Source organism: Ursus arctos, unplaced genomic scaffold (assembly GCF_023065955.2).
Source record: "Ursus arctos isolate Adak ecotype North America unplaced genomic scaffold, UrsArc2.0 scaffold_2, whole genome shotgun sequence".
NCBI classification, from domain to species: Eukaryota; Metazoa; Chordata; class Mammalia; order Carnivora; family Ursidae; genus Ursus; species Ursus arctos.
The window spans coordinates 77,603,621-77,616,178 of record NW_026622874.1 but is presented as its reverse complement, the minus strand read 5'-3'; the positions used below and the strand labels follow the sequence as shown (position 1 = coordinate 77,616,178).

The 12,558-nt window shown below is 44.9% G+C and overlaps 1 protein-coding gene across 2 annotated transcripts in view; it reads right to left on the bottom strand.

The window, feature by feature from the left end:
• Window positions 1–12,558, bottom strand: part of NDE1 (nudE neurodevelopment protein 1) — a 31,985-nt gene that overhangs the window by 9,088 nt on the left and 10,339 nt on the right. For both annotated transcript variants that reach the window (XM_026520266.4, XM_057315450.1), the window contains exon 4: window positions 7,759–7,907. In XM_026520266.4, the coding sequence (XP_026376051.2) occupies window positions 7,759–7,907 (149 nt within the window). The remainder of the gene's footprint in view (window positions 1–7,758; window positions 7,908–12,558) is intronic.

Sequence of the window (12,558 nt, the reverse complement as noted above, 5' to 3'; positions counted from 1 at the left end):
TTCCAGAAACAGGCAAGCATCCTGTGGCCGTGACCGTAGTGAAAATGGCTTCCTGTGCTCCATAAGTTAAAATTCTGTCAACGGATGTATTAAAAACATATCTATCACGTAAGAGTAAAATGCTGTGTACGCAATACACAATGTGCAATCTGATCTCCCGTAACGTTACTAAGAACTGAAAAAGAGCTAAGTAGGAAAATAGATTTTCAGTCAAGATACATATTAAGAAATACATTCGGTAGATAACTAAGAACACTTTTTTCTTTTTTTTAAAGATTTTATTTATTGACAGAGAGACAGAGTGTGAGAGGGAACACAAGCAGGGGGAGTGGGAGAGGAAGAAGCAGGCTTCCCACTGAGCAGGGAGCCCGATGCAGGGCTCGATCCCAGGACTCTGGGATCATGACCTGAGCCGAAGACAGACGCCTAATGACTGAGCCACCCAGGCGCTCCTAAAAACATTCTTTTTGAGTCAATAAATGCTTTAAAAATCTACGTATCCCCTCAAACGCATCAGAATGGCCACTGCCGAAACAACAGGAAACAAGTGTCAGTGGGGATGTGGAAATGCTGGAGCCTCTGTTCACTGCCTGGGAGAATATAAAATGGTGGGTCATTACGAAAAACAGTATGGAGGCACCTGAAAAAATTAAACACGGAGGGGCGCCTGGGTGGCTCACTCAGCTGGGTGACTGACTCTTGGTTTTGGCTCATGTCATGATCTCAGGGTCATGAGACGGAGCCCCGTGTCGGGCTCTGTGCTTAGAGTGGAATCTGCTCAGGACTCTCTCTCCGTCTCCCTCTGCCCCTCATGCCCGCTCTCTCTTGCAAATAAATAAATCAATCTTAAAAACAAACAAAGAAACAAAAAAACCCATGGAATTACCATATGATCCAGCGATCACACTGCTGGGCATATATTTTAAAGTGAAAGCAGGATCTCAAAGAGGTATTTGTACACCTGTGTTCACAGCAGCATCATTCACGACAGTCAAGAGGCAGAAGCAAGCCCAATGTCCACGGACACATAAATGGATAAAGAGAATGTGGTACATACAGCTGACCCTTGAGCAATGCGGGGGCTACGGCTGCCGACCCCTCATGTAGTCAAAAACCTGCGTAGAACTTTTGACTCCCCTAAATTACTAATAGCCTACTATTGACCAAAAGCCTTATCAACAACATGAACAGTCTATTAACACGTATTTTGCATGCTACGTATTACACACTATACGATGAAGTAAGCTAAAGAAAATGCTATTACGGGGCGCCTGGGTGGCTCAGTTGTTAAGCGTCATCCTTCAGCTCAGGGCGTGATCCCAGGGTCCTGGGATCAAGCCCCACATCAGGCTCCCTGCTCCGCTGGGAGCCTGCTTCTTCCTCTCCCACTCCCCCTGCTTGTGTTCCCTCTCTCACTGGCTGTCTCTCTCTCTGTCATATAAATAAATAAAATCTTTTAAAAAAAGAAAGGAAAGAAAATGCTATTAAGGAAATTTTAAGGGGCGCCTGGGTGGCTCAGTCATTAAGCATCTGCCTTCAGCTCAGGCCATGATCCCGGGGTCCTGGGATCAAGCCCCGCATTGGGCTCCCTGCTCAGCAGAGCGCCTGTTTCTCCCTCTCCCTGCTCTGCCTACTTGCACTCTCTCTCTGCCAAATAAATAAATAAAATCTTAAAAAAAAAAACATTGTAAGAGAAAATACATTTATAGTACTACACTGCATTTATTGAAAAAAAAAAAATTCCCTGAGTGGTGCCGTGCAGTTCAAACCTGTGTTGAGTCAACTGTACATACACTGGAATATTATGCAGCCTAAAAAAAAAAAAATCCTGTCGCATGCTACAGCATGGATGAATCTTAAGGACACTATGCTAAGAAAATAAGCCAGTCACAAGAGGACAAATAGTGGATGATTCCATTCCAACAGAGGATGCAAAGTAGTGAAAATCAGAGAAAGCAAAAAGTGTTTATTGGGTGCAAGTTTTAATTCAAGCAGAGGAGAGCCTGCTTCTCCTCTGCTGCTCCCCCTGCTTGTGCTCCCCTCTCCCTCTCTGACAAATAAATAAAATCTTTAAAAAAATGGTTAAGACGGTATTTGATGTGTTTTTATCACAAGAAATTTTTTTATTTAAAGATTTTATTTATTTGATGTGAGAGAGAGAGAGAGTGCACATGCAGAGGGAGAGGCAGAGGGAGAGGGAGAAGCAGGCTTCCAGCTGAGCAGGGAGCCCGATGCAGGGCTCAATCCTAGGACCCTGGGATCATGATGTGAGCTGAAGGCAGACGCTTAACCGACTGAGCCAGCCGGGTGCCCCAGGAGGGTTTTTTTTTAATGTCTATGTAACAGTACCACATAGAAGAGTAACATTAGATTAAATCATTTTTAATCTTTGTACAACTTTTCCATACCTTAGCATTCATGTGTTAATAAAAAATAATAATAATAATAATAATCTTTAAGGAATGTATTTAATTCTTAGTTACTTCCAATTAGGCCCTGAGTCTTTCAGGGTTACCCCCTTCCTAAAAGTAAGCCATTTCGTTTTACAGATGTACAACAGAAGGACTTTAAAAAGCAAATAGCTGGGGCGCCTGGGTGGCACAGCGGTTAAGCGTCTGCCTTCGGCTCAGGGCGTGATCCCAGCGTTCTGGGATCGAGCCCCACATCAGGCTCCTCTGCTATGAGCCTGCTTCTTCCTCTCCCACTCCCCCTGCTTGTGTTCCCTCTCTCGCTGGCTGTCTCTATCTCTGTCGAATAAATAAATAAAATCTTTTAAAAAAAATTTTATAAAAAGCAAATAGCTGGTAGGGCTGAGAAATTACTGTTCTTGAAGTAGACGGTCAAATTTTACAAATATAACTATTAAAATTTTACAATAAAATTTTGTTTTTAATTTTTTTAAAACATAAAACTTCAGTATGCCAGAACTTTATGCATTCTCTAATGATGATTGGGGCCTCGCCTCTACCTCATCTAATTTTAACATCAAACAATTCAGCATTTGGCCAAAATGTGAATCCAATGTGCCTTTAATCCTAAAAAATATAAAAAATGTAAGAAAGAGAAGAAAAAGAAAGCGCAGACTAACGCTTTATAAACCTTGGACTGCAGAATGACCTTCCGACTGTGACTGATACGTCCGACTACAGAGAAATCAAGTAACGTTTGACAGTAACGTTTACGACAAAGCGGGAAGACAAATCTAAACTCCAAATATTTTCAATCCATAGCACAGATATATAACAATCTCCTAGAAATGAAAACAACCACCAATTTGAAAAAAGGCAAAGCTAACACAGTTCACAGAAAAAGCAATAAAACTGTTCTTAAATTAGGAAAAGGGATCAACGTCACTCATAACCGAGAAACGTACCCATCGGTCACTTACTAGACTGACAGAAATCGAGGTTTGAAAACCACTGTTAGTGAAGCTATCTGGAAAAGAGGGATTTACGTGCACGGGTGCTGGGAATGTAATAAGGTGATGCAACCATACAGGGAACGAATGGGCAGTAACTATCAAAACCACATACGCATGTATCCCTTGATACACGACCCAGCAATCGCACTTGTGGGAATTTATCCTACAGATAAACACCCGTGCAAGCAGTGTTTATGATTCATTACAGCAACGCCTATCACTGCACCAGAATGCAAACGTAGCAGATAGCCACCCACAGGGGACCGGACAAATAAATTATTATGTACTGTACAACACCAGCCACACAATAGAATATTATGCACTTGGGGGAAAAAGGAACAAAGAACGCTCTGTGTCCTGAAAGGTCTCCAAGACCTACTGTTATGTGAGAGAAGATGTACAACAGTGGGTATAGAACGCTCTTTGGGGGGGGGGGGATAAGCTGAATTTCCATTTTTATTGGCTTGAATTTGCATTAAAAAACTCTACTCTTTGTATATTATTTGGGAACCAGTGAATGTACCGTGTCTTCACCATAGACTGCATTATTGGTCCTAATTCTTCACCCTCCCTACGTCCGCATCCTTGCCATGGCCTCATTGCGGGTGGAATGTACTGTCCCACCTCTTGACCTGGACCACGGGACTTGCTTTGATCAATGAAATATGGGTGAAAACAATGGCATGCCAGGGGCTTGCGGGCATACTGCGAAGTCATGGTAATCGAGTCATTATCGTATTGGTATAGCAATTCACAAATTGTACACTGGACCAAAACAGAGAATCCAGAATGAGATCCCAGGATATGTCAGAGATTAATATATGACAGAGATGGGTTATATTCAGTGCAAAAAATGAGTACTTAATAAATAGTACTGGTACAAATGGCTATTTACATACTGAAAATAAAATTGGGAAAAAAATAAAAAAAATTTTTGAAATTAAAAAAGGAAGAACGGAAGAAAGAAAATTGGGCCTGTGTCTTGTACTAGATAAAAAAATTCCAGGCAGATTATAAGTATAAAACAAATAAGTCTTACAAATAAAATTAATAGAAGACATGCACAAAGGATCAAGGAGATTTCTCTAGAGCAGTCTGGAAACCTAGAAACTAAAAAAGGAGACATAAATTGGATGACCTAAAGATGAAAATTATTTGTATGGAAAATGATACCAAAGACAAAGGCAAAAGACTGGATTATTCTATGAAAAGTATGTTCCACGCAGGACAAAAGATTAACGGCAAAAATATACAAAGAGTTCTGACAAACTGATGAGAAAAGAGATCCCAGTTCTGATCAGGAGAAGGGGGCTTGTATCAGACCCAAGCTCCCATACACGACAACTATAAACTCTGGGTCCAACAGCCACGGTCGGAAGACACGGGCAAGAACGGGAGCCAACACTTGGAAGAAAGAAACAGCAGGGGGTGAATGTTGCGTCTCTGTTAGTGTTTTGCCTACAGCTCCAGTGACAGAACTCCACGGCTACAGGGGAGCGCCAAATTCTCATGGAAACTCCTCCCACATCTCTGGCTAACCTCTGGACCGTGTGCACGCTCAGCAGACTTGGAGCAGCCTGGTTAAGGCTCGAAGAATCAAACAGATTTCAGCTACTGCCCGTTACGCGGGAACAGTCTGGTGTGTTAGTTCGGCCTGGTTAACAGACCCCCCCCGCCCCCCAAAAAATAAAAAACATAATCCATAGTTTCTGCAACACATCATTCATAACGTCCAGAACTCAAGATTACTCAACAGGACACATGAAGAGCACAAAAAATATGACTCAAACTCAGGAGAAAAGGCCATCGCTGGAAATAGCCCTAAGATAACGTAGGTGTTAGAATTAGCAGAAAAGGACTTGAAAATAGCTACTGCCGGGGCGCCTGGGTGGCACAGCGGTTAAGCGTCTGCCTTTGGCTCAGGGCGTGATCCCGGCGTTCTGGGATCGAGCCCCACATCAGGCTCTTCCACTATGAGCCTGCTTCTTCCTCTCCCACTCCCCCTGCTTGTGTTCCCTCTCTCGCTGGCTGTCTCTATCTCTGTCGAATAAATAAATAAAATCTTTAAAAAAAAAAAAAAAAAGAAAATAGCTACTGTGGCTATGTTCAAGGATACAAAGAGAGGGGCGCCTGGGTGGCTCAGTCTGCTAAGCGCCTAATTCTTGATCTTGGTTCAGGTTGTGAGATCAAGCCCCATGTCGGGCTCCACACTCAGCAGAGAGTCTGCTCGGAATTCTCTCTCTCCCTCTGCTCATGTGTTCTGTCTCTGTCTCTGTCTCTGTCTCTCTCTCTGTCAGATAAATCAATTTTTTTTTTAAAAAAGGAAATTTAGAAAAAGGAGAGGGGGGCACCTGGGTGTCGGTTAAGCGTCTGCTTTCGCCCCAGGTCATGGTCTCAGGGTCCTGGGATTGGACCCCACATTGGGCTCTCTGCTCAGCGGGGAGTCTGCTTCTCCCTCTCCCTCTGCCTGCTGCTTTCCCCTGCCTGTGCTCTCTCCCCCTGTGTCAAACAAATAAATAAAATCTTAAAAAAAAAAAAAAAAAAAAAAAGGAAATTCTAGGACTGAAAATACGATCTCTAAAGACACTATTGGAATTGGCTTATCAGCAGACTGGAGAGAAATCAGTGAACTTGAGACCAGATCAACAGAAATTATCCAATTTGAAGAACCAAAAGAAAAAAAGATGAGGAGAAAAAAAAAAAAAAAGGAATAGAGCCTGTGTGACAAGATCAAAACAACTTATGTGTGTGCAGTTGGTGTCTCAGAAGGACAGGAGAGAGAAAACGGCACAGCATAAATCTTTGAGAAATAATGACCGAAGTTAAATTTGGCAAAATGAGAAATTTACAGATTAAAGAAGCCCAGCAAAACCCTATCAAGATAAACACATATAGGGGCGCCTGGCTGGGTCAGGCAGTGGAGCAGCTGACTCTCGATCTCAGAATCGTGAGTTCGAGCCCCACGCTGGGTGTGGAGATTACTTAAGGAAATTTAAAAATCAATTCTGGTTAAATCCAACAATTTTTTTTTAAGTTAAGTATATATAAAATCTAGGCACATCATAGACGGTTGCCAACAAAATATTAAGAGAAAAATCTGAGAGCAGCCAGAAAAAAACCGCATTACATACTGGGCTGTAACCATTCAAATGACCATTAACTTCTCACCTGAACCAAGGAAACCAGAAGACAGTGGAACAAACCACTGAAAACAAAAACGAAAACAAAAAACAACCACTGTCAACCCAGAATCCTACCTCCAGTGGACCTATCTTTCAAGCATGAAGGCAAACAAACGAAAGACACTTTTAAATAAATTAGAACAAGGAGACTTCACTGTGAACAGACCTGTGCTACGAGAAACCCTACGGGAAGTTCTTCAAGCTGAAGGGAGATGGTACAGAGGGAAAACCAGGTCCTCGGGAAGGCATGAACCAGAAATGGTACATACGTGGGTGAATATAAAAGCCTATCTCTTTACTCTCTTAATTTCTTTAAAATATACTTCAAAGCAAAAATTATAGCAACGTATCGTGGAATCCACAGCATTTGTAGACATAACAGTATTACGAATCTAGCATGAAGTTCGAGGATAAAAATGAAACTGCGAGATTGCAAGGTTGCTGCGCTTTAAATGAAGGGGTACAACGAAGTGTATGTTGTGACCCTAAAGCAACCACTAACAAATAACGAGCGGATGGGGCACCTGGGTGGCTCAGTCAGTTGAGCGTCTGACTCTTGATCCCAGCTCAGGTCTGGGTCTCAGGGTTGTGAGTTCAAGCCCCGCACTGGGCTCCACACTGGGTGTGGAGCCTAAGTAAACTAATAATAATAATAAAATAATAATAAACAACAACAACAACAATGCAGGGGACGAGGAGGTCAACAGGAAGGTTCCATATCTTAACAAGAGCATGGGTCCTGTGAACATATACGCAATTTGCCCAAACTGATGGAACTGTATGTTCAAACCTGTGCATGCCACTATATGCGATTTATAGCTAATTTTTAAAGTGTTTTCATTAAAGAAAACAGGGGGCCTGGCACCAAGTAGTTACTCAATAAACGTGAGTCACGACTGTTAGCATTCTGCTAAACAACAGAACGTCAGTTTAAGAAACCCCGTTCTCTGCACATGCTCACCTTAGGGGGGTATTTAGCACGTGCTCGTCCTTCTGCCTGCGAGGTCCTCACCGCACACCCCTCCCCTGCATGACACCCGGGCATCCCCTGGTCTTAGCCCAAATGCCGCTTCCACTGCGAAGTCCTGCCTGACATTTGCCTGCCAATGGCCAAACGAATGCGTTCCGAAACCTGTTCTCTCCTTCCCAACGTACCGTTTTGCTCTTTCCAAGTCATCGTTTGCTTGCTCCAGCTCTCGGATGTATTTCTGCAGTTGATCCTTAATTGCTTTGGTCTGGGCGAGGTCATCCTCCAAGGCCGAGATCTGCCGGTAGCCTTCCGAGTGCTGCGTTTCAAACTTCTCCTGGAGGACAAAATCAACACTGAGTGCACAATTGAAGGCTTCTGATAAGCTGTGTTTATCTCCCTTTCCTGTCATCTCAAAACACCGAGGGATTAATCCTGGAACATACGCTCTCGTGCTGGAGTGGACACTGTTGTTTTCAGCTCGTGAGCGTCCGATTCTCCTTGTGTGCACGCCTCGGCAGCACCCTGATTTCTTTAGGGGATTTAGCTCTCCCTTATCGTAGGATCTTTATGGGACCGGTCTTCACATCACACTCACTAAGGAGGCTCCAGACCTTCTCGCAGCCTCCCACCGCAGCCAGGCCACAAGCCTAACCTCAGCCAGGAGAACCTTTTCTCCACAGACATGTTGAAGCAAGTGAGGGCAGATGGTGAGAATGGGGGGCCACCATACAAAGATGTTCTAACTGCTTCCCACTTCCTGGCCCACGAGCACCTTGCAGCCCGCCCCCTCCGAACTTAGTCCCTGCCGCCTCTGGGAGTCAAGAAGCTCCCAACAATCTTCAAAGCCATTATTTTGCTCAAGGTGTCCACAGCCATGAAAGCCACAGAAACCTCTCCAAGCCTCATCCACAAGGGCAATACAAATCCACTTCCCGTGACATCCCTGGATTGCCTATCAGGAATCACAGTAACTCTGGTTGCTTGTGCCTCACCGTAAGAGCAGGAGACCATGGACTTAGTCTGACAGCTGTCCTACCTTTGTGATCCACGACATGCCCCCTGCAGCGTGGGGGAGCTAGAAGGGGCTTTTGGACCTTTGGGGGAAGGAGGGAAGGAAGGAAACAAACCAACAAAACACAACCTGTTACTAGTTATCAAGAGAGCTTAGCGTGATCCGACTAGTGCTTTCCAAGCAAGGAACAGTCAAATGACTTCACGATCTGTCGCTGCCCAATCGCAGCAGCTAACAGTCACCGCATGCTTACCCTGGGCCGGCTTCTGGGCTCAGGACAGTACTTACGCTGGCTCATTTAATGCTACGTCAGAGATGGGAACTGAGGCTACTTCATTAGTCCGAAGCCAACTGGTAGCAAATGACTGAGCCAAGATCCAATCTGGGCCCCTGGGGCTTGTGCTCATTAAACAACTATGCTAAACTGCCCTCAAACACTTCCTTCCAGGCCACATAGGTATTGACTGCACGTGCACACACATGTGCTCACACACACATGCACGCACAGACACACACACACATACGTTCTGCTCTGGCTACTCTTTCAAATCACCTTCCTTCACCAAACACCCCTACTGCTTTCCCTTCGTCTACACACAAAACACGTCCCACAGGAAAGCCCAAAATCTAATTAGAGAGTTTGAGGGGCGCCTGGCTCTGTTGGTAGAACATGCGACTCTTTATCTCAGGGTTGGGAGTTCAAGCCCCACACTGGGTGTGGAGATTACTTAAAAAATAAAATCTTTACGTAGTGAAGAGAAGGGCCATATGCACCCCAATGTTCATAGCAGCAATGTCCACAATAGCTAAATTGTGGAAGGAGCCGAGATGCCCTTCAACAAATGACTGGATTAAGAAGTTGTGGTCCATATATACGATGGAATATTACTCAGCTATCAGAAAGAACGAGTTCTCAACATTTGCTACAACATGGACAGCACTGGAGGAGATAATGCTAAGTGAAATAAGTCAAGCAGAGAAAGACAACTATCATATGATTTCTCTCATCTATGGAACATAAGAACTAGGATGATCGGTAGGGGAAGAAAGGGATAAAGAAAGGGGGGGTAATCAGAAGGGGGAATGAAACATGAGAGACTATGGACTATGAGAAACAAACTGAGGACTTCAGAGGGGAGGGGGGTGGGGGAATGGGATAGACCGGTGAGGGGTAGTAAGGAGGGCACGTATTGCATGGTGCACTGGGTGTTATACACAACTAATGAATCATCGAGCCTTACATCGGAAACCGGGGATGTACTGTATGGTGACTAACATAATATAATAAAAACTCATTAAAAAATAAATAAATAAATAAAAATAAATTGATGGCTAAGAGGTAAAAGAAAAAAAAATAAAATAAAAAAAAAATAAAATAAAATCTTTAAAAATACAAAACGAAACAGGGCGCCTGGGTGGCTCCATGGGTTAAGCGTCTGCCTTCAGCTCAGGTCATGATCCCAGGATCCTGGGATCAAGTCTCGCATTGGGCTCCCTGTTCAGCGGAGAGCCTACGCCTCCCTCTCCCTGCCGCTCTGCCTACTTGCACCATCTGTCAAATAAATAAATAAAATCTTATAAAAAAAAAAAAGAAAAAAGAAGCTTGAAAAACAGACACACTCTTCTTCTTTCCTCAACTGAGTAAACAAAGGCGTTGCTAGAAAACAGTCGGGATGCACGGGGAGAATGATATCATAATGGTGCCTGGGCCAGAGAGGCGTGGTGAGGGCACCGTGAGAAGAACTCCCACAGAACAAGCTGATCATTTACAGGGTGGGGACGGGGAGGACATTCCGCATCCTCACGATGCTCTGTCCCCTCTGATACTGTTTCCTGGCCATGAGCAGAGGAAGCGACTCCCCTCATGCAAGGAGGGGCCGACCACGCATGGGCAGATTCCCAGGGCTGGCTCTGCCGGCCTCACACCCTTTATCTGCATGCATCTCCAAACGAAACAGGAGTGCGGAGGGTCCTACGTCATTAACCTCAATTGAAATGCAGGTTCCAAGATGATGCAGTTAGCGGGCTTCCCCACCAGCATAAAGATTCAAATGCTGTCCTTTGAACTTGTGGACATGAAAAGCCGTTGCTAAAGGTCGTGCTTTCATTTGAGGCTAATTAGAATAAGCTGTCAGCTGATGGAGGCATCAACAGCCGCTCTGTTTGATCCCTTACAGGCCTTTTTATTCAGCTTGCGATGAATAAGCCAGTTGTCAAGAAGTCTGACTCAGTTGAATACATGTCTCCGAGGTGACTGACAGATAACTTGCCGGTGGCAGTTTATTTACTTATTTTTAAAGTAACCTGTACCCCAATGTGGGGCTCGAACTCACGACCCCGAGACCCTGAGCTGCACGCTCCAACAACAGAGCCAGCCAGGCGCCCCGGTGGCAGTTCTGTTTCCCCTGGCATTTCTATTTCTTCTCCCGCTCTAAGCTCTGTACCTCAGGCATCTGTCAGGTGTTTGTCATGAAAAGGTCTTTTGCAGGTTCAAGGGCTCAGTCTTGAAAAAGTTAATTACTTCATAATTGTTCACTAGGAGTCTGCCTCCGTGGAGGGCCCGGTCCCTCCCCCAACTACGGTTCATACAGCCGCTCCTCCTTCCACACAGCTTCCTGTCCCTGAGTCCCCTCCAAGTTAGCACCAGGACTCCTCAGTGCCTGTGGCAGGGGTCGGGCTGTCCACAAAATGAGTGGCGTGGGCCAGGTGTAGGGATAAAGCAAAGGACACTTATCCCTCAGTGTCAGGGATGGAGGTGGGGGACAGCAGTGGGGATCAGGACGGGCTAGTGAATGCTTGCTTGGTCTTGGCAACCGCTACCTGGCTTTTCGCTGGTGTGGAAGAATGCAGCAGGCCTGGCATGCTGATTCTCAAAGGAAGTCAGGAATCCAGATTTTTATATGAAGCCTAATAACTCTGAATATTGATATTAAATACTTAAACACTGGGGGTGCCTGGGTGGCTCGGCTGCCTAAGCATCCAACTCTTGATTTTGGCTCAGGTCATGATCTCAGGGTTCTGTGGTGGGATGGAGTTCACTTGAGATGCTCTCTCCCTCTCCCTCTGCCCCTCCCCCTGCCCACACGTGAACTCTATCTAAACAAATAAAATCTTAAAACACTAAAGATATCTATTTTACTATCAAAAGGATGAACTGTAAACAAATCCTCAGCTCTAGTTAATAAGAGCATGCTGAAGTATTTACAAGGAAGCGTATAGATGTCTGCAAGTTACTTTGAAATGCATCAGAAAACTAGACTGATAGATGGATAGATTAGATAGGTAATAAAAATCCAGTGTGGCAAATGTTATTGGTAGAGCCTAGGTGATGGATATACAGGTGGTCATCGGAAAATTCAACCTTGCTGTGTGCTTGAAAACCGTCATGATAAAAAGTTGCATAAAAACCACGGAAGGCTGGGGCGCCTGGGTGGCTCAGTCGTTAAGCGTCTGCCTTCAGCTCAGGGTGTGATCCCGGAGTCCTGGGATCGAGCCCCACGTCAGGCTCCTCCGCTGGGAGCCTGCTTCTTCCTCTCCCACTCCCCCTGCTTATGTTCCCTCTCTCGCTGGCTGTCCCTATCTCTGTCAAATAAATAAATAAAATCTTTAAAAAAAAAAACCAAACCACGGAAGGCTAAGCAAAAAACATCAGTGGGCCAGACTGATCTCTAGATGGCCAGTGTGGGTTCTGTGGTCTACGACACGAAAAGCTTACACTCCACTGCTCAGCTTCTGAGGTCTTCGGGATTTTCCTCTGCCCCTCCCCATCCCTCAATCCCCAATCCATTTGTGGGTCCCACTTTTTCCCATGCACTACTAAAGCCAGGATTCTCAGGTCTGCTTGACATCTATTGTTGTCTATGTCTATCCCAAATTAACTCTGCACTAACCCCTACGCCCCAACCTGCTAGCAACACGTGCATAAGCACACACACTCCTCTCACCTTCAAACACCAGCTCCAATCCCGCCCAG